Source organism: Chenopodium quinoa, unplaced genomic scaffold, assembly GCF_001683475.1.
Source record: "Chenopodium quinoa cultivar QQ74 unplaced genomic scaffold, ASM168347v1, whole genome shotgun sequence".
Lineage (NCBI taxonomy): Eukaryota > Viridiplantae > Streptophyta > Magnoliopsida > Caryophyllales > Amaranthaceae > Chenopodium > Chenopodium quinoa.
In genome coordinates this window covers 1,530,399-1,553,438 of record NW_018743050.1, presented here as the reverse complement: position 1 = coordinate 1,553,438, position 23,040 = coordinate 1,530,399, and the positions used below count along the sequence as shown (strand labels likewise).

At 33.2% G+C, this 23,040-nt stretch overlaps 2 protein-coding genes across 2 annotated transcripts; both read right to left on the bottom strand.

Annotated features, from left to right (window-relative positions):
- Positions 1-887: 887 nt before the first annotated feature.
- LOC110730883 (benzyl alcohol O-benzoyltransferase-like) lies at positions 888-9,127 on the bottom strand. The gene is made up of 2 exons (XM_021910711.1): positions 8,586-9,127; positions 888-2,054 (listed from the first exon to the last, which is right to left on the bottom strand). Exons 1-2 carry the CDS (start codon positions 9,036-9,038, stop codon positions 1,173-1,175), a joined length of 1,335 nt encoding a protein of 444 aa, XP_021766403.1. The 5' UTR covers positions 9,039-9,127; the 3' UTR covers positions 888-1,172.
- A 4,831-nt stretch (positions 9,128-13,958) lies between these two features.
- Positions 13,959-16,134, bottom strand: LOC110730882 (benzyl alcohol O-benzoyltransferase-like). The gene is made up of 2 exons (XM_021910710.1): positions 15,576-16,134; positions 13,959-15,037 (listed from the first exon to the last, which is right to left on the bottom strand). The coding sequence occupies exons 1-2, from the start codon at positions 16,023-16,025 to the stop codon at positions 14,156-14,158; spliced, it is 1,332 nt and encodes a 443-aa protein (XP_021766402.1). The 5' UTR covers positions 16,026-16,134; the 3' UTR covers positions 13,959-14,155.
- Between the last annotated feature and the right edge of the window lie 6,906 nt (positions 16,135-23,040).

The window sequence follows — 23,040 nt, the reverse complement described above, 5'->3', positions numbered from 1 at the left end:
GAAATGATAAATATGGTAGAAAGTTATTAGATGTAAAAGTAATTCATTTTAAAAGACTAATTAAAAAAAAAAAGTAAGTGATGGATCGAAAAGTGATAGAGTATAAAACATATTTTCGGGCCTCAATCGTACCATCAACCTAATCTTTTGGTTGAATTGGTCATTTAACATGGTATTGGAGCCAACGTGACATAGAGAGCACGGGTTCGAATCTCACCCACCCCTCCTTCAAATTGGAATTAATTCGCGCCCGGGTATGGGAGGGCCTGTGCTGCGTCCATATTTCAAGCCCAAATGACCTTTCACGTAAGGGGGAGTGATAGTGTATAAAACATATTAATGGCCCTCAACCATCAACTTAGGCTTTTGGTTGAGTTGGTCCTTTAACAAAAAGAATAATTTTTTTTTATGGGAACAAAAAGAATATTTAAAAAAGGTAAGTTATGCATTAAAAAGAAAAAAAGTAAATGATAGAGCATTTCTTTTTAAATGTAGATTTTAAATAAGGAAAAAGGTATATGTATGCCTTAGGGCTGCATATAAGAAACTAAAAGTGGAAAGAATTGACAATAAATAAATATTTATTACACCGATTTACTCGTGAATTGTCAATAAATTTACAATTTAATAATAAAAAAGAAAGTATGTTAAATGCTTATATGCTATTCTAAGAGTTGTATACAAGATTACCTTTTAAATAACATTTTCTTTCAAAGCGATGAATAGCTATGTAAAGGAGGATTGGTGTAAGAAAAAACGTAAATACAATAGGTCAATAGTGAGGGTGAATGTAAAGGTACAAGTATTATGGGGTGGTACGAAAGATAATAAAATAAAATGTATGTATGTACCAAAATCGAACTGAAGTAGAATGGTAGAAGTGAGTATGTCATGTACATCAAATAAAAAACACATTTGACTATTGACACTATTTATAAACTTAGTCAATACATTTCACACATTACACCATGAAAACCAAGCTTATTATCAGCCAATACATTTCACACATTACACTTGTAAAGTGACCTTAGCTATAGGCCTATAGTACAGGAACAACAATGTTTCTACAACTTGTTCTAATTATAACCAAGCTTACTATGTATTGTAAAATAAAATTTTACAACAGCAGCAACAAAATTAAATTGTAACTATATACTAGAAAAGACCACCTTTTAGGGGTGAGCTCGAAGCATATCCTGCAATTCCTTAACAAAATCATCCATTGATGTGGGAGGCAAGGAAATGGGCACCATAACCATAGTCTCTCCTTTCTTGTTCTTAAAAGATATAAAGAAGCTTGCATCCGGTACTGACCCATTACTAGCCGGCCCTCCGTAAATGGGTTTTCCCCACCCAAAATCCACGTCCGCAAACCCTAGATGCCTAAGGTCAGACACCACGTACGTTTGATGCACCGTGAAATGTGGCCTATTTTTTGTTACCATAAGGTCCATAATAGACCTCATATATTCCTCATTCACATTATTTTTTGTGTTCCTTATTAACTCCAAAATATAGCCAACTTTGTTGGTGCATATATCCCCTGCATTAGCACAGACAGCCGGAAATGCACATGCATTTCCATAGTAACCTTTTTCAAGTGGGGGATCAAACTTGTTCCTCGCGTTAACAGCAAAGAGTAAACGTACCTCGTCCTTAGGGTTAAGTCCAAGTGCTATGGTCCTACACCTCCATAGGGAAGCACTAAGAATGTCGAAGGTGGAGAATTGTTTAGTATGTGGTGGTACATGGCGACGTAGGGCAGCAAGCTCAGTAGGGCCAAAGAGGAAGGATTGTTGAACCAAGTTGAGTTGACCATTATTGGAGTGGTGGTTAGTTTCATGTTGGTCATACTCAGGGTGAGGGAAGCTGATTTTTGGGGATTCTCTAGCGAATAAGCGTTCGCGATCCCAAATAGGGCGGATGGAGGGGGTGGCCAAGCCTCTTCCCATTTCGCCTACGGTGTTCATTAGGTGCATAATGCCTGTTCCGTCGCTGAGCGTGTGGTTTGCTCGAAGGGCCAATATGAATCCTCCGCATTTGAGACGGGTTACCTATCACAAACAAATTCAAATGTATGGATAAAAAAGCAAACAAATTAAATGTACTTGGTGATTATTAATATTCTTTAGATGTCACTCTTTATTTCATTTTAATTGTTACACTCCATATTTCATTTAAGCTAGAAAAATAATTGAAGACCGCTATTGATTAATTAGCGGTCTTCAATTATTTTTCTAGCTTAAATGAAATATGGAGTGTAACAATTAAAATGAAATAAAGAGTGACATCTAAAATATTAAAAAAAAAGGTGCGTGATTATTATGTGTATAAATCCATATTTTGGTGTTTTCTGTGAAATAATTTTACATCAAAATTAAACTTCGCAAGTTTTCCCTCCAATTCTCCATCCCAAATTAACTTAGGTCTTTAAGATTGTAACTAATAATGCTTCTATGAAACAAATTTTTACAAACTTTGATCACAAATTAGAAATTACCATGATCAATTTATATGGGAAAAATAAAAATCAATAATATTTTGTTAGATTTAGTGAACTTTCAACATATCAGCTACGGAGTACAATACATTCAAGTGTATAGTTTTTTAATGTGGAAACCCATTATTTATGCTCAAAGGTGTATTCAAAAGATGTGAAACACGTTTATGTCAATTGATCTGAATCGAATAAAATTGAATCATATTTGTCGCACACTGCACTATCAGTAACTGAAGTTCTTTTGCCACAATATAAGGAAATTTTGACAATTACCACCTTATGTTATGTCCATTTTAGCAATTATCACCTTCTAATTTTTTTTTTTTAAATTACCACCTTCTATTTTCAAAAACATCAAAAGTTACCATATTCTTGCCTCCCACCTACCACATGACGTCATTTTGCGCTTATTCTTTCCCTTTCCTCACTATTTTCCTCACATTTCTCATTCCTAACTCGATTCTCATCCCCCCTTTCACTTTTTTTCCCCCAAACAATCAAAAACACTTCAATTCACTCCTCCAAATCAAAATTGACGAACAATTATTGGTGGTTTGGGGGAAAAAAAGTGAAAGGGGAGATGAGAATCCATATATGAATGAGAAATGTGAGGGAAATAGGGAGGGAAGGGAAATAATGGGCCCAAAATGACGTCACGTGGTAGTTGGGGGGCAAGAAAGTGGTAATTTTTGATGTTTTTGAAAATAGAAGGTGGTAATTTTCAAAAAATAAATTAAAAAAAAGGTGATAATTGCTAAAATGATCATAACAGAAGGTGGTAATTGTCAAAATTTCCACAATATAACACGCGATGTTTATTGGTGCTGCTAGTACAGTGTACTCTTCTAAGATTGTGACTTAGCCTCGCAGTGGCGATTCCAGTATGGGTTCAGTGGGTTCAGCTGAACCCATACTGGATCCGGAAAATTCTGATAAGTTTTCTATGCAAAAAAGTTGAGATAAATATAATATAATGTACAAATATATGTTGAACTTCTAACGCGGCCCAGCGGTTGAAGTCTATTACTTTTTCTTGAAGGTTGCGGGTTCGAGTTCACCTTGCACTATATTGTGATTTTCCTTTTTCTTTTTTCCTTTTATTTTAGGTTTATTTCTTTCTCTTTCTTGTTTTTTTTTTGGGCTTTTATTTTGTTTCTTTGGCTTTTCCATGCTTAATACCCCAATTACCCATTATCCAAAATACCTTAACCATGAAATATGATTACATTGAAGATTCAATTTTTTTTTTCTAGTTCGGATTTGTAGAGATTATAGATATATAATCGTTCCAAAATTTGGAGACTTGTCAAGTTTAATTATAAATTTTTATTATTTTGCACTTGTATTACAAATGTGCACACCCAAATTATCAATTGTAATGTATTTTAAATTATGTTATTTGAATTCATTCACGTACGAAATATGTGTTTAGCAATTTCGAACCCATAACAAAAAATTTATGGAATCTCCACTGTAGCCTGGGCAATTTTATGGAGTTGTAAAAGCCAAATGGTTTAATTTGATGGATTGATCCTTCGTTGAAAAAAGTAAATCAATTGCATTCTGTGATTTTATGTCTCAATCATTCTACCACATAAAATGAAATACTTAGTGGACCACTATTATTAAGTAACATATCATTGTGGGTTTAAAAAAAAATATTATCACTATATTGTGATTTTCCTTTTTCTTTTTTCCTTTTATTTTAGGTTTATTTCTTTCTCTTTCTTGTTTTTTTTTTGGGCTTTTATTTTGTTTCTTTGGCTTTTCCATGCTTAATACCCCAATTACCCATTATCCAAAATACCTTAACCATGAAATATGATTACATTGAAGATTCAATTTTTTTTTCTAGTTCAGATTTGTAGAGATTATAGATATATAATCGTTCCAAAATTTGGAGACTTGTCAAGTTTAATTATAATTTTTTATTATTTTGCACTTGTATTACAAATGTGCACACCCAAATTATCAATTGTAATGTATTTTAAATTATGTTATTTGAATTCATTCACGTACGAAATATGTGTTTAGCAATTTCGAACCCATAACAAAAAATTTATGGAATCTCCACTGAAGCCTGGGCAATTTTATGGAGTTGTAAAAGCCAAATGGTTTAATTTGATGGATTGATCCTTCGTTGAAAAAAGTAAATCAATTGCATTCTGTGATTTTATGTCTCAATCATTCTACCACATAAAATGAAATACTTAGTGGACCACTATTATTAAGTAACATATCATTGTGGGTTTAAAAAAAAAATATTATCACGAACTATATAGAACACGATATATGTCCCTTTCAAATGAATTGAAGATAAGCGTCAAGTAAGCAGCAACAAAATTTAGTGTTTTGAGTGACATTACAGATATATCATATATGTATACGTGTTCGGCAATAACTTTTGGAGTAGCTAGTGTACTCGTTGTATTTTGGCTAAGTTAAAACACTACTTATTTTTTATTTAATTTTTTTATTTAATTTTTTTTTTTTTTGACAAGATAAAACACCACTTAATTTAAAATGTAATGGCTACCTAATTAAATTGTAGAACGTAAAGTCGTGAATGATAGCTTTTAACTTCGAAAATGGTGTTTAACAAAATTAACTTTTAAATTGTACGTGTTTGTCAAAATTAAAAATACTTAGCTTATTTCTTCTTTAAAGTATCATGCACAATAAATTTTTAGTTTATCATTTTAAATCAACTAATTTATGTGGAATACCCGGCCCGCATCAAACAACTAAATTGACAACTCTAAGGAATATAACATATACTCGTATATACTAGCTAGTTGACTATTAACATGTATAACAATTAATCAGATCATACTAGATACTAGTTGACTAATAACATGTATACCAACCTAAGCGGGAGCCAAGGAGGTGGATATGGCTCATACTGCACCTCTAGGTTTCAAATAAAAAGAAAATAGAAAAATTAATTCTCAACCAACAACTAAAGACGAGGTATTAAGATAGCACTGTCAAAACGGTTTGACAGTTCGGGTTCGATTCGGTTTGAAATCGATTCGGTATTAAATCGGGTCGGTTTGAAATCGGTTTAAATGTATCGCGGGTCGGTTTCAGTTCGGTTTAAATAGTTATCGGTTCGATTCGATTTCGGTTTATTCTTGAGCGGTTTTAATTCGGTTCGGGTTGTAAACGGTTCGGTACAGTCGGGTTGCGGTTTGTTAACGGTTTGTTGTAAACGGTTTTTATACCGGTTCAAACAGTTTCGGGTTGGAAACGTTTTCGAGTTAGAAACGGTTCGGTTCTTTTTCGGTTCAGTTTTATTTTGGTTCGGTTTGTTAACGGGTTCGCCTTTTATACAATTTAACGTTATTCGGATCAGTTTCATTTCACTTTTACTAAATTATGGTTCAAAATGGCTTTTTTATTTCAAAAAGTCGGTTTTTAATTGGGTCGTTTGGATTCGGGCAGTTAAACAATTTTGGTTCGAAATTTCATAGTACTTGCTAACTAACCTTTTGCTGGTTAACAAGTTTTATATCAAGCCGAGACTTCATCACTTCATATTTAGGCATTATATTATATACAAATTCTCATCGATTTTAAAAATACGTATCATGTTATTTTCAAGTTTAGTCATACTGATGTTACTAGTTTATTACGAAGTAACGTAGATTAAAAAATTAAGTGTATTAATGAATTATTATTGTTTTACTATCACATTATTAGTTGCTTCTTATTCAATCATGTAATTGATGTGTCATAATCATGATTTGATGAGTTATTGTGAGATCGAAATTGCAGTTTGATTTATAGACAGTTCAGTTTATAAACGGTTCGGTGCAAACGGGTTGCAGTTTGTTAACGGTTCGGTGTAAACGGTTTTTACCTCTGTTCAAACGGTTTCAGGTTGGAAACGGTTTTGGGTTAGAAACGGTTCGGTTCTTTTTCGGTTTGGTTTGATTTCATTTCGGTTTTAAACTGGTTCGGGTTGTTAACGGGTTCGGTTCTTATACGGTTTGACATTATTCGGATCGTATCGGTTTCGGTTTTACTTAAATACGGTTCGGGCCGGTTTTCAGTTTTACAAAATCGATTTTTAATCGGTTTGGTTCTCATTTGGATTGATTGGTTTCGGGCAGTTAAACGGTTTCGGTTTGAAATTTGACAGCACTAATTAAGAATCATGTTTTATCTTCATCCCCATGCCAAGGGCGGAGGGAGGGGGGGGGGGGCTGGTGGAGGCCCGGACTCCACGGCCCAAATTTGTAGCCTATGTTTATAACTTACGCCCCTATAAACTATTATATATATTATTAAAGATTCACGAGTATTGTTAAACAAAGTTTGTAAAGTTGGTTGAGGGACGAACCATTCTCATAAGGGAGCTGAGTTTGTATCCTACCCGTGACATTTTCGTGGTTGGCCATATCGTGTGGCCGGTTGAGACAAACCCAAACACATATCAAGTAACCCCTGACCGTTTAAGTAACCCCTGATTGATTAAGTAACCCTTGACCAATCAAGTAATTCTTGACCAAATAATCCCGACCACACACTATAACCAGCCACATATAAAACTTTATGGAATAAATATTATCTTTTTATATTACAAATTTTATCTAAATATGAGAAACAAAGTTAATAATTCATTTTATAATAAAGAAATTCGAGTGGTAAGCAAGCGAATATCACAAAGTTTATTTAATAAATACATATTAATATAATATTTTATATTTGAAAAAATACAAACAAATCATGCATCGTACGATTTAGTAACTTAATAAGAGGGCAATCATATTCTAATTTACTAGCTTATTCAGTAGCATAGCAGGTATTTTTTTTTTTTTTTTTTAAAAAAAACATCTTATTTATGATTTTTTTTTTTAAATTATGTGTCATTCAATTAATATAATTCTTTGTGCAATTTACATGATTGTGATTTAGTTGCTTACTTGGTTAACATGTTAATTTTATTTAATAATTAGGGCTTTTATTTATATTTTTTTTATTGAATGTGCCTTTAGGCTAATTGCTTGCATTTAATATGAAATACCAAGCTTGTAGGGTTATATTCTACCCTTTTTTTTTTTTGAACTCGCTACTATTTAATTTGATAATTATTGTTTTTATATAAAAATAGGTTAAATCATGAAATCAAGAACACTATTTTTTTTTATATATAAAAAGCTAATAATCAACAACAAGAGGGTTCCACTTCAAAGGAAAATTTTAATTTTTTTTTCAATTAATTTTTTTGTCCATTAAGTCCGGCATCCATGCCATCCTAGTTTTAATCTGGATTCCGAATTTATACCATTTTTTACCAAACAAATAAAGTATGTTTTTTGGTATGAGAAAAATCAGAGTTCTTTGCGTTTCTTCTGAGATTTTGAGTGTGCATGCAAATTTATTCCACTTTAGTGATGTTGAACTAGTTGACAAATTTCATTGTGTTTGTTTTAGACTTTTAGTATTCTTTAAAATTTTGAACTTTGTGAGAGTCACTGAGTCAATGTATATAAATTTAACTAAAATGTTTACTACATCTATTCGCTAGATAGTTGACATATAACCCACTATTGATAGACTATTTATAAATATGAAGTTGTATGATAATTTGTTTTTGCTTTTGAATTATTGAACATATTATTACTTATTTAACAATAAATTAATCAGTAGACCTTTTTATAACTATAACTATTTGAATCTAAATGTTTTAAAGAATATATTATTCTATAACTTATTTTTGTGGCCAACATATATACTAGACTCATTCATCTAGAACAAAATTGATAAACTAAATTATTCCTATGAGTAATTGGAAATAAAGTGGAGTTAATAAAAAGGCCCTGTTACTAAAGTTTGAAAATTACCGAACTATATATAGTTTTAGAATCATAATCATACTATAGTTTAAAAATTATCAACAATCATTGTACAAGCTAGTACCACACACATAAAAACCTATGTATTATATTTATTATATTATCGAATTCAGATCAATTAAGGGTGTAAAGCTAGCTAGGGATCATACAGGTCTGACTTGGAATGGATCCTGCTACTAGATCCAATTTTGTTTTCAGTACGTAAAATATTTAATACAAAGTACCTGAATTATGAGCAAAGGAGTTCCTAGCATTCTATTAGTGCCAGGAATGTCATAAAGCAACTCCTCCAAGGGGAATGGAGGATGAATCTCATCACCAAAATCCTCGAGTGTTGCATTTGCCTCAGCCTCGATGAAGGGTACCCCCTCACCGGTGCAATCAACAACGAGTTTTCTATTTGGTCCCTCTACTAGCCTACCGGCATAAGGGTAGAAAAACACAAGAGCCTTAGCTAGCCCATCCTTTACAACCTTCACCGGGTCTTTCCCATGCATGGAAGAGTCAGCCCGGTAAAACATAGTAGCTGGCATATGAAATCGGAGTCCCTCTTGATCATCGATTTCTGAAAGTGGTTTTAGTTCTCGTGGTGTAGGCTCAGCTGGACACACCAGCTTCGGCTCCCCTCGTGTTACATTTAACACTAGGGGAGTAGTGTCTTGCGCCATAAGAGCCATAATGATCAATTCTCAAGTATTTTGAAATTAATTAGTGTGCTACGTGAAAGCTATGACTATAACATTTATAGATGTAAGTTGTAGAAAATAGGCTAGTTAATTACGTCTAGATATATGCATGGAATATTATGTGCATGTTTTGTTTTGTGTTAGGTGCATGGAGTAACGCTATCATTAAGATCACGTCATATATCATATATTATACGTACTAATATTAATTTATGTGTTACTAGTAGTGCTGTCAAATTTCAAACCGAAACCGTTTAACTGCCTGAAATCAACCGATCCAAATGAGAACCGAACCGATTTAAAACCGATTTGGTAAAACCGAAAACCGGCCCGAACCGTATTTAAGTAAAACCGAAACCGATCCGATCCGAATAATGTCAAACCGTATAAGAACCGAACCCGTTAACAAACCGAACCAGTTTAAAACCGAAATGAAATCAAACCAAACAGAAAAAGAATCGAACCGTTTCTAACCCGAAACCGTTTCCAACCCGAAACCGTTTGAACAGAGGTAAAACCGTTTACACCGAACCGTTAACAAACTACAACCCGTTTGCACCGAACCGTTTATAAAACGAACTGTCTATAAATCAAACTGTAATTTCGATCTCACAATAACTCATCAAATCATGATTATGACACATCAATTAGATGATTGAATAAGAAGCAGCTAATAATGTGATAGTAAAACAATAATAATTCATTAATACACTAAACTTTTATAATCTACGTTACTTCGTAATAAACTAGTAACATCAGTATGACTAAACTTGAAAATTACATGATATATATTTTTAAAATCGATGAGAATTTGTGTATAATATAATGCCTAAATATGAAGTGATGAAGTCTCGGCTTGATATAAAACTTGTTAACCAGCAAAAGGTTAGTTAGCAAGTACTATGAAATTTCAAACCAAAATTGTTTAACTGCCAGAATCCAAACGACCCGATTAAAAACCGACTTTTTGAAATAAAAAAACCATTCAAAACCATAATTTAGTAAAAGTGAAATGAAACTGATCCGAATAACGTTAAATCGTATAAAAGGCAAACCCGTTAACGAACTGAACCAAAATAAAACTGAACCGAAAAAAAACCGAACCGTTTCTAACTCGAAAACGTTTCCAACCTGAAACTATTTGAACCGGTATAAAAATCGTTTACAACGAACCGTTAACAAACCGCAACCCGACTGTACCAAACCGTTTACTTCCCAAACCGAATTAAAACCGCTCAAGAATAAACCGAAACCGAATCGAACTGATAACTATTTAAACCGAACTGAAACCGACCCGCGATACATTTAAACCGATTTCAAACCGACCCGATTTAATGCCGAACCGATTTCAAATCGAACCGAACCTGAACTGTCAAACCGTTTTAACAGTGCTAGTTACTAGTATAAAATAAAGGGTTGGGGTTGGTGTGGTTATGGGGTAGCATGGGTTGGTAAGATGCGCCGGTATTTTGGTATTTTGTCAATATTAGATAAATACTCTTTTAGACTCAAGTGTTGTAGGAATAACACGCATTTTTTTCTTAAAATTGGACTAATTTTCATCCATACACGTTTGCTTGTGTGTCCGGTTTGATATGATATAGAGCATTTTATAATTAAGGCATTCACACCTACGATTTATAGTCATGATGTTTTTATTATTATCTTACCAACTTTTTATTAGAGACATTTTTATTTAGTGTTCAGGTTGACATTTAAAGTATTGAAAATAAAATAAAATTTATAAGAATTGAAAAGTCATTTATAAAATAATTAATCGATTAACACCTATTTCTGGAAACAGAATTCTACTCGGTGCAAGGGTATTTCGGGTATCAAGATGTTTAAGGTTTGATGTCCGACGTTTGAACGTACTTGAGCTACGACTTGCAGGGATGTCCGAGATTGAGCTATGCCTGCAAGAAAGAGATAGTAAGCTAACCCAAGGGGCTGAACCGGAAATGCCCGTCCGACTCTCAAGTCCGTGAAATGTACTTTATAGAGAGAGAATAAGAGATATTAGAAAATTTTATCTGTCATTAATCGTTGGCTGCTACTTATAGATGTACTTTTAAATGGCAAAACTTAGCAAAATTAAGAATTAATATGTACTTTTTGATGACTATTGGATGATGGACAAGATCAAATTGGGTTTCAGACATGGTCGGAGCCCAAACAACACCAAATAAATAAAATATAACAAGTAATAACATAAGGACTTTACAATTTTCAAAACACATAGTAATAAGAAACAAGGACAATTTTACAATAGCTACATAAATTTTGTAGTCATTGTAATTTTAAATCATAAACGTACATTTGTCATTATTTAATAAACATCATTCTCTCATTTGACTTGACAAATTCTTTTATTTATCATTAATTTAAAAATCAGTTACTTTATCATAGTACTCCATTTACCATGAATTTATCTTCAAAAAATCAAAGGTCATGTTCAACAGAAATCAAAACTTCATTATCCGTCTAATTTCACCATTAATCATGTCCTTTATACTTTTCATCTATATATAAATTGTAATCTAACACTACCGAGTATATATTTATTCTGTATTTGCTATTTGATTATATAATTAGAACTGTACTCCTGATGCTATTATACTATGTTACTTGATTATATAATTAGAAGTTCTGATACTATTATACTATGTGTATGGAAATTAACCAATCTCCTATTGAAAGAAAGGTCCGTTGGAAACCACGTGTGAAAATTGAAACTTATACGGAGTATTTCAAGAAGTTAATTTTAAGTACGTTAATGGAGAAGCAGTTTTTTTTTTAAAAAATAAAAAATAAATAAATGAATAAATTGGGTAATAGCAGTTTTTAATTGGTTTTTTTTTGCTTTGAATTTTTTTAAATAAAAGTCAAATAAATGAATGGGTAAGATTTTCTCCTAAAAGATAAAGGGTTTAGATTGAAAAATCATACAATGATCAGAATTTTTGGGTAGCCATTGAATAGTCAAAATTACCATACCTATTATTTCACCCCGAATTTGACCCAACCCTAACCAATCCGAATTAAAGAACAATTTTGAGCTAAACATATTTTACCTGAACAAACACTAGGAATGACAAAGGATCAGATTCGGGTCGGATGGAGCTCCACTCGCATCCACCCACTCCACCCGATCCACCCGCAAAACCCATCACCCGCATCCAATCTATCTGTCATCCGCGGGTGAAATGGGTGGATCGGATGCTTAGCGGATGATGATTATAATTTTTATTTTTATATATACATAAAAATTATTAATGGTTAACATTACATGTGTTGGGTATATTTTCAACAAATACATCAAATTATCAATTTTATCCTTTTGAAACAAATAATAAATTTAATAAGTTTTAGAAATATATTTAGGAACTACTACAATATATAAGGTAGGATGGAAGGACATTTTCAGTGTATTTGGTCTTTTATATATATATATATATATATATATATATATATATATATATATATATATATATATATATATATATATATATATATATATATATATATATATATATATATATATATATATATATATATATATATATATATATATATATATCGCCGAGGCTTTCTATTGAGGGTAGCCGTATTTTTCCCAAATACTCATATATGGTATCAAGAACTCTAGGGTTCTAAAAAGAAAAGAAATTAAAATCAGTTTCTTGGACTCTATTTTTTTTCCCCAAATCAATTTTTCACTTACAACTATACACACATTTTTATGATTCCAAAACCGATATTTCCGTGGACGACAAAAATGGAATCATGAGATCTTATTAATTTCTTTTTTTTTTTTTGACGGGGGATCTTATTAATTTCAAAGTCACAAATTAATGATTATTTGCATGTAGGACAATTTTACGATTATTAATCTTTTAGAAAATATAATCTTTTGATAAGAACCTTTTACTTTTTGGAAAATGATACTTCAACTCTAAGTAAAGTCTCAAAGCCTCTTAAGGGCTAAATTTGTTGTAAGAGAAGATGAACATATGAATGATTTTTTTTTTGTGAGTGATCTCGATTGTTAAGTCGCTATCCAAACCAATAATATTATACAAAGACACATTTTTTCTACTCCGTATTTGTTTTTGCAATCATTGATGAAAACACGAAACCATGATATATAATTATACTTATATAATAAGTGCAATAAAATAAAGATGGAGACATAAGTAAATATTAAGCTAAAGTTTTAATTCAAAATTGTCTACTAATCAAAGAAGCCATGCTCATTTAGACCAATTTAATGTTTTGACTACATTCTATTCCGTAACACAGATGACTATTGTTTTTATCCACATTGCTTTCGCATGGATTCAACCTACTTTATACACACTATCAAATTACCAAGAAAAGGTATTGGCCGCACTAAGAAAAGGTATTGGCCGCACTAAGAATTCGTGCGGCAAATATATATATATATATATATATATATATATATAATATTTGATGGAGAATGTGTATTATTTAATAGAGGATATTTATAACGCAACTTGTTAGAGGATATGTGTTATTTGATAATGAATACGTACAATTAGTTGCCAATACATAAAATATTAGGCGCGGCTTTGCACCCAATACTTTGTGAATTACCAGGACTTCCTTCATAAGCATAATACTTTAGAAATTAGCTTGAGCTTGTTGATAAGTCAAGTTTTATCAAACCTCCTTGTTTAATTTGCTTGTTGCCAATATTGACTACTTTCTCAATGAAATCATGTGAACATAAATGCAATTACGTTTGTTATAGTATGTGGCTTTGGCAATTAGCGGCAAAAGTGACCTTTGAAAAGGTGTAACGAAACATTGACTATTGACTAGAAACTGTAATTAAATTTAAGCAAATTAAAAAAAAAAAAAAAAAACATTTTGTCAAAGATAACAATATAAAGATAATTTGAACAATTTAATAATATTGCTTGCAAATGAGTTACAACTAGATCATATACAATGTCAAAGGCAATATAATACGCATTACAGCTCAAAACGGGCTAACATTTATAGAAAAGGTAATACTAACACGTAATGAGATTAAGAAACCATGTAATTAACAACATTAAAAAAATACATAATAATCCGAAAATTTAAAGTTGTGCTTGAAGCATCCCTCTCAATTCGTTAATAAAAACATCCATTTTAGGGGGAGCCAAGGAAACAGGCACCATGACCATAGTCTCTCCTTTCTTGTTCTTAAAGGAAATAAAGAAGCTAGCATCCGGTATCGACCCATTACTCGCCGGCCCTCCGAATACAGGCTTTCCCCACCCGAAATCAGCATCCGCGAACCCTAAATGCCTAAGGTCGGACACCACGTAGGTTTGATGCACGGTAAAATGTGGCCTATCTTTTGTTACCATAAGGTCCATATTAGACCTCATATATTCCTCGTTCACATCACTTTTAACGCTCCTTATTTTTTCTAAAATATATCCTACGTCACTTTTGCATATATCACCCGCCTTAGCGCAAACGGCCGGGAATGCGCAAGCATTCCCATAGTACCCCTTCTCTAAGGGCGGGTTAAACTTACCCCTTGCGTTCACAGCAAAGAGAAGACGAATTTCCTGCTCGGGGTCAAACCCGAGTGCTATGGTACGACAACGCCATAGGGAAGCGCTGAGGATGTCAAAGGTGGAGAATTGTTTGGTGTGTGAAGGGACATGGTGACGTAGGGCAGCAAGCTCGGTTGGTCCAAAGAGGAAGGATTTTTGGACTAAGTCGGCTTCACCATTCGAGTGGTGATCGACTTCTTCATGTTGGTCGTACTCGGGGTGGGGGAAGGTGACTTTTGGGGTGTCTCTAGCGAGTAAGCGTTCACGATCCCATACCGGGAGGATGGATGGGACGGCAAAGCCCCGCCCCATCTCACCTACCGCGTTCATTAGTTGCATTACGCCCGTGCCATCGCTTATGACATGGTTGCATCGAAGGGCTACTATGAATCCACCACATTTGAGACGGGTTACCTATCACATAACGAACAAATACATTATTACAATTTGTTCTTATTTGACTTATTAACACGGACCATTAACATATGAATTATGGTAAGTAGGAATATATCCAACAAACAAGTGTTGTTTTTATTACGTAAACAATTTAAATTTGTTCTCTTGAATTGTCATGATTGTCGTACTTAGTTCATAATAAATTTATGAATGTTGAATGTAACTAACAGAAATAAGAGTTGTACATAAGACCAACTTTATTATCTTATTTCGATAATATTTAAGCTATGGTGGAAGGAAAAATGTACCTACTTCAACTAATGATGAGGTCTTATTATGCACTATCTTTCACAAGATTAGATATTCCATAAATGATGAATTTTTAATTTATTTATCTAAAGTAAAAAATTTATAAGTGTAGTCGGTGTTAGATAGCAATGCAAACACATAATTGTTGTTTTAACGACTTTAAAGGATAAACGTTCAATATACTTGTGTATAACTAAGAAGTATAAGGAATTTAAGAATATTAGACAATAAAACAGTATATATGTACCTGAACTATGAGCAAGGGAGTGCCAACCATAGCATCAGTGTTGGGAATTTCATATAGCAACTCTTCCAAAGGAAATGGAGGATGAATTTCACCGAAATCCTCGAGTGTAGCATCGGCCTCAGCCTCGATGAAGGGTACACCTTCACCGGTGCAATCGACAATAAGCTTCCTCTTTGATCCTTCTACCAGTCGACCAGCATAAGGGTAGAAAAACACAAGAGCCTTAGCAAGAGCATCCTTGACCACTTTCACGGGGTCCTTACCCTGCATGGAAGGGTCAGCTCGGTAAAACATAATAGCCGGCATTTGGAACCGGAGACCCTCTTGGTCATCAATATCCGAAACCAATTTTTGTTCTCGTGGTGTATCCTTAGCCGGACACACCAGCTCAGGCTCCCCTCGTGTTACGTTCAACACTAGGGGAGTCGTTTCTTGTGTCATAAGAGACATATTGGTAAATAAATTAACCTAGAGTTTGATTATAAAAAGGTTATATATATATCTTGGTGTGTATAGTTGAACAAGGGCTATGAACTTTTTATGTTGCTTGAGAAATACTAGTGCTATGTAACGTCTATATATAATGGTATGTAAGTGGTGTGTTTAGTGAACGAGTTAGGTGGATTAAAGGTAACAATTGGGGCCACGTATTAACACTGAAAATATTTGGATAAATGAAAAAGGGGTGGATAGGATGGAGTTGGTGGGTGCATAAGTTGGTGAGTATATTTTCATATGTGAGCGTATTTTCGTCAAAGTTGGGTAGGTGCTGAGATGATGCCAAGCCTCAATAATGCAAGTTGACGGACCATGAAAACACTAACAATTTTCTTTACGTTTATTCAAAGACGTCAACTTTCTTTGACAATTAGCATCTACCCTTATTTTACATTATACTAATAGCTTACCCATTAATCCATGAGGCCAATGAGTATACACAGTAGTTGATTACTCTCTTTATTTCTAAAAGTTCGTGTAATTTTTTGTATTTGAGCGTTTAGAAAATTCGACTTAGAACCTGTTCTTTTCATCTTATTTTCAATTCAATTCAGCTCAGCTGACTCCAATCAGTTCAGCTGAGTTCACTTCACTTTCTAATTTAATTTCCTTCTCTCATAAAATATTTAGTTCAGTTCAGCTCCAATCAGTCTAGTTTAGTTCAGTTCAGTTAAGCTCATTTCAGTTAATCAGAATACACCCTTATTGTTGTATTCTAAATTGTATACATATACATGTTTCACTAATCTCTCATACTTTAATTATGTACAATTTTTCTACACTACCCATCCTTCAATCGTTTACTCTATCAATAATTTTTTCTTTCTTCTTTTACACAATTACACCAAAACATTTTCTTTTATAAAAACAATTCTAGACAGAAGTATATATAGTAAGTTGAGATGTTTTACCTGAAATCCATTTTATGATATGCATTCATTATACTACCTCTGGTCCAAATTACTCGCAACTTTGGAATATTTTATATCTCACAAATAATACCCCAAAGTTGCGAGTAATTTGGACCAGAGGTAGTAGTTCTTATTGGAAAATATTCAATGAGCAATCAAGCAAAAATTGTCTGATATTATTAGAAATAATTAGATTAAACTCGAACGACTTGAATAACTTTATTATTATGCAACTGCATGATTTGAATAATTTTATTGTTATGCATAAAAAAATTTCATTTGTGTAAAAATAGAGTGACAATTATTTTTTGTTTGAAAAACATAGTGTAGATAGATTAAAAAAAATTAATAATTGAAGATATCACACGTAGAAATGGAGAGAAAAATTTTGACGTGAGAATGACACGTAGAATAGTTTAAGGATTGATGATGTCAACCATGTTTTGTTTTAGTAATAGTTAATAAATTGTACTCTCTCTGTTTCAAAAAACTTAATACACATATCAATGCAATACTTTGACATTAGATATATGTGATTAAATATTAGTAAAAATATAGGAATAATTGACTTAAATAATCCTAATTATGCTCGATTCACAAAAATAATCCCAACTTTCAATTAATTTTTAGAACTTTTTGTGATAAAATAACTAATAAAACCAAAATTTTGTGAGAAACTACCTAATAGAAAAAATTATAAGAAACTAACTAATAAAAGGTAAAATGTTGTAAGATACTACCTTTGATCGATTTTTCGCCGTTGACTTAATTTTACGACATTGATCTGCCTTCAAACATCCCCGAAACCACCATGAGGGTTGATATTCAAGGTGATAAGGCTTATTTCCGGGTGGTTGAAGGATATTTCGAGTTGGTGAGGGTAGATTAGTGCTCAGGGATGGTGGTTTTTGGGATTAGAGGTGGTGTTTTTGGGGTTGAAAGGTGGTTTAGGTATGGTGGGGGCGATTTTAAGCAAGTTGTGTTAGTTTTAGGAATGATTACGGTGGTTTTGAGAGTATTTTGAGGTCCCTTAAGGTAGTTCATTACAACATTTTTTTAGGAAAAATACACTTTATTAATACCAACGTTGGCCAATTTACTTTCAATAATCCCAATTATTGATTATTCTGCAATAATCCCAACTTTCACCTCAGTTTTCTTCTATTTATACCAAACCGGCCAACGACAGTCAACAACCTTTTTAACAGGTAACCAGTTTTTGGGATTGATAGAAGATAACGGAGGTGAAAGTTGGGATTATTGTAGAATAATCAATAGTTGGGATTATTCAAAGTAAATTGGCCAAAGTTGAGATTAATAGAATGTATTTTTCCTTTTTTATCAGATAGTGTTTTTTTTCACAAAGTCTTGGTTTTTGGTTTTATTATGTAGATTTTGACAAAAAGTCCTATTTTTTAATAATCTGAACATTAATATGAATTTGTTTATAATGTTCTCAATCGGTTATCAAACTTGTTATAACAAGTCACCTGACACGTGTTAGGACGTGATTAGTAGAAAAATAAATAAATAAATAAATAATATAAAAAATTAATTAACTAAAAAGTAAAAACCCATCACCCTCCGATCCTCGGCAGCCCCAGCCACCTTTCCAGCACCATACCCCCGCATAGCCCAGTGACTTCCTGCCCCATCTCCGATCGCATCCTAACTCACCTCCGATCCCATGCGTTAGAAACGACACCACCATTCCCTCTAGCGTCCCCCCCACCCCAAAACCGCCATGCCCACCCCCGAAATCCCTACAAAAAACCTCCCCCAGCCACCGCAGACCTCCACCTCCCCCAACCTCGGAACCTTAGCGAATAGGGGTATCAAGGTTTGGGGGAGGGGCAATTAGAGATTTTAGAGGTGGTAGGAGGATTTTTTTAAAGTTTTTTTTTGGGGGGGGGGGTGGGTTTTGGGGTGGGAGTATGGAGGTTAAGGGGGAAGCTAAAGGTGGGGTAGAAAAGGGAAGAGGTCTTGGGAGCGGTGGGACCCAGTGGCCTGGGGAAGGGGTCGGAGAAGTGGCTAGGGCATGTGGGGGAAGGGGAAGAGTGGTTTTTTTTAAAAAAAAATTATTTTTAGAATATTTAGTTCATTGTTGAGTTTTAGTTAAGTGTTAATTTCCTTACAAAAATAATAATGTGTTGATTAGTAATTAATACTCTTTTCTATAAAAAAAATAAAAATTAAACTTATTTCTAACCAGTCACGTGATGACACATGTACATTAAGCTTTAAATAAAAATAATTTTACCTATTCAACAGGTTACTTGTCACCTTGGCCATTTGAAGTAAATTCATGTTAAATTTCGAATTATTAAAAAAATAATCAGAAATTCAGATTATTTTTGACGAATTTAGCAAAGCTGGGATTATTCCAGTCAATTTTTCCTAAAAATTATTCAACAGTTGATACTGTGAAACTTTATTTTAATATCTATTTAACGATATTTTTATGATAAAATTTGGTCTTTATATTTTACCAAAAATGTTAGTCAAAGTTGGTATGAAGTTATGAACAGTGAAAAAAGTTAAACATGTAAATTATTTAGTAGCAAAGGAGTAATTTAACTTTGATGGGTATTTTGGTGAAATATTTATGCATGTTCTAGAGTGAAGTTTTCGGATTATGTAGTATTGTAGGCGTCGCTTGAAATGCGCCTACGTTAAATCATGTTGTTAATATGCTTGGCACTCATAGGAAGTGGGAATTGACATAATAAGATTAGGGACAAGGAAAGTAGGGAGCCGCCAACAAGTTTTTAAGGAACTTGTAAATCGTTCACGGATCATAAAAGGCAACCACGATAAAGGGACAATGATAGGCAACAACGATTGACCCGTGAAGGTTACACCCCATTCATAATCCATGATATTACTAACTCCATATGGTTCGGAACAACGAAAGGAGGACCGGGGATGATGGTACGAAGTGATTCATGGAGTCACATTCGCCCGTATTGGCCTCTACTCGATTCTTATAGTGAAAAGTGATTCCTGCGATCTCAAAGGCATACAAACAATGATTCAATTTTCTCCAAATTATTATTAAGCTAAATTGGTTGAATATTAATGCAACATATAATTCTAAAATATCGTGATCACTTGATTAAACAACAAGATTAAAAAGGAACCTAAACCGGTTGTCCAAATTATCTTATTAGGCGTGATATTCAATTACATATTCCCTTTAAACATGCAATATGGTGATCATAATAAAAATAATAGAATTAATATTAATATTGGAAGCAATTCAACAATAATATTGTTATTCAAATCAAATCATAACCCTAATCAAGATAATAGCAATATTAAAATAAGAGTAATTAAGTGAATCAATTACTCACTTTTCCGCATTTCCTTGAATTGCTACATCATGAATAAACTGTTAGTAACTTCAATTAAAATATAAATCGAATTGAAATAATTAAATAAAAAGTAGAGTGGATTTGGTCCAAACCATCAGTCAATTATACCTTTCACGCCTTGGTTTAAGTATAGAACTTTGGGTATTATATGGACTCCTTGGAGTGCTTAATTAAAGGAAGGAATAATGAAAGAATGGAGAGGCTAGTGTTTAGGCTAAAGAGGGAGAAGATACTTATTTTTTTTATCAAGCTTGTTGATGATTGGAAAAGGGGTGATATGACCTCTATTTAAAGAGAAAAAAAAGAAGGGTCGAAGAATTAAGATAAGATCCGAATTAAATCGGAATAAAACTCGATAGACTGCAGTTTTTGCGGTTTTTTGTTTTTATCATATCTTTTGATCCATAAATCGGAATAATATGAATAAGATATCGTTGGAAAGCTCTTGAAGTCTAATTTATAACCCAGTTATAATCAGATTAAAATATTTTATAGAATAAAATATATGTCCGAAATAGTGAGACGGTGTCAGTTTTGGATAGAGTTTGATATTTATTCATATCTTTTCCGTTATAGCTCGGAATTGATATTATAATATATAATTGGAAAGATAATTTCAAGCGATATCCAACCATATAAAATTTGGATGAAAACTATGAGGAACGAAAATAATATCTATCTATCTTTGAATGTCTTTCAATTCGAATAAAATTAGGACTTTAAAAAAAAGGAGTTTTATTCACTTTCAAACTTTTTAATCTTATCTTTTCAAAAAGGATAATTGGGATCTTTTAGAAACTTATAGAAGTTTCTAATTAATCCTAAATGTTTTAGGAATGGGATTAAATAATTTGGACCCTCCACATGATCATTGGGTCGTAGGTAAGGTGAGCTTAGGTTCGGCTTGGGCTCAATTTAAAATTTTGGTCATAACTTATTCGTATAACTCGGATTTGGGCTTATAATATATCGCTAGAAAGCTCTTTTAAAGCCCCATCCAAATTTTTAATCATTGGACCCATATTATGGACCAAAATAAACTGGATTAAACGATTTTATAAAAAGAACACGAAATGAATGATTTTAAAGGACACGAAATGAATTATTTTGGGTTTAAAGGCACGAAAAGAGGAAAATAAGTTATGGTTTAGGGAAATGGGATAGGAGTTGGGTTGGTTTTATGAAATGGAAATATAGATTTAAGCACTCCAAGATTAAATACTCAACCCGACCAATAATGGCGGTAAAAGGTTGTTCATCATCAGGTTTGGTTTTGGGGAGACATTTTTAGGTGTGTACAAAAGCCCCCACTTTGAATAAGTTTGTAGAAACGTCAGTTTTGAAAACGATAGTCAAAGTAGTCGATATGGACGGAGAATGATTTAAGACGTTCTGCGATCCTAAATCACACTGTATACGTCGATACCTGCAAAAAATGTTAATTCCACAGATAAAAGAGTAAAGGTATAGAACGCTTATCTGACACCAGTGTATCGGATGACGTTTGTTGAAATGGTATTTTCCTATGCTTGAAGGAATCCACCGGATGACGTTTGTTGAAATGCTTTCCATGCTTGAAGAAAGCTGACAGATGAGTTTGGTAGCTTTTTAAGCCTGAAGAAACCTACCGGATGACACTTTCCATGCTTGAGGAAAGTTGACATATGATTTTGGCGTTTTTCTATGCTTGAAGAAATCCACCGATAATGCTTTCCATGCTTGAGGAAAGCCGACAAAGGAATTTGGCAGTTTTCTATGCTTGAAGAAATCCACCGGATAATACTTTCCATGCTTGAGGAAAGTCGACAGATGCTGAGATTGCAAGTCTCTGTGTATCGAGAACCTTGCGTCATGAAATGATGGTGGTTCAATTGTCCCCGAACGTGGGCTGTAGATGGTCCGCTTGTCCCCGGACATGGGCTGTAGTTGGTTCGCTTGTCCCCGAACGTGGGCTGTAAATCGTTTGCTTGTCCCCGAACGTGGGTTGTAGTTGGTCCGCTTGTCCCCGGACGTGGGCTACTACTACAAAAAAGGCCTTAGAGAACTGTTATAATAGGCTTTATAGATCTCCTTAGGGGCGTTCTTCTGCTAAGCGATGTATAAAGTATAGAGAACGGGTCGTGTAGGCGTTTTATATATTAACAAATAGAGAACGCTTGTTAGTCACAACCGTTCTCTTTTCCCTTCTTAAATTTGTACACCAAGGAAGAAATACAGAACGGTTTAGGCCACTTAACCGTTCTATATTGCATTACAATAGAGAACGGTTAAGTTAGATAACAGTTCTCTAATGTTTTTTTTTAAAAAAAAAAAAATCCGGCCATATGTATTTAATTATTCGAATTACCCCTCTACGTATGTTATACCGTATTATTCCTGTATTTTAATAATCTGAATTATTTTTGTATTTCATTTTAGACCTGTATTCCTGTTTTATATCTTGTAAATTTATATATCCTGTAAGAAAATCTTCACATTTCACATGTAAAATAAATCCAAGATCCTGTACGTGCAATATAATTTTCTGTATAATAAAATTAACAAAAATATTTCCAGATACGACGAAAGCCATCAAAATATACTTCATATATATAATTAAAAACATCCAACCACAATTAAATTGAATCATTCATACAAAATTTGTTCTATACAAGAAAATTCGTGAGTTAAATATCAAAAACC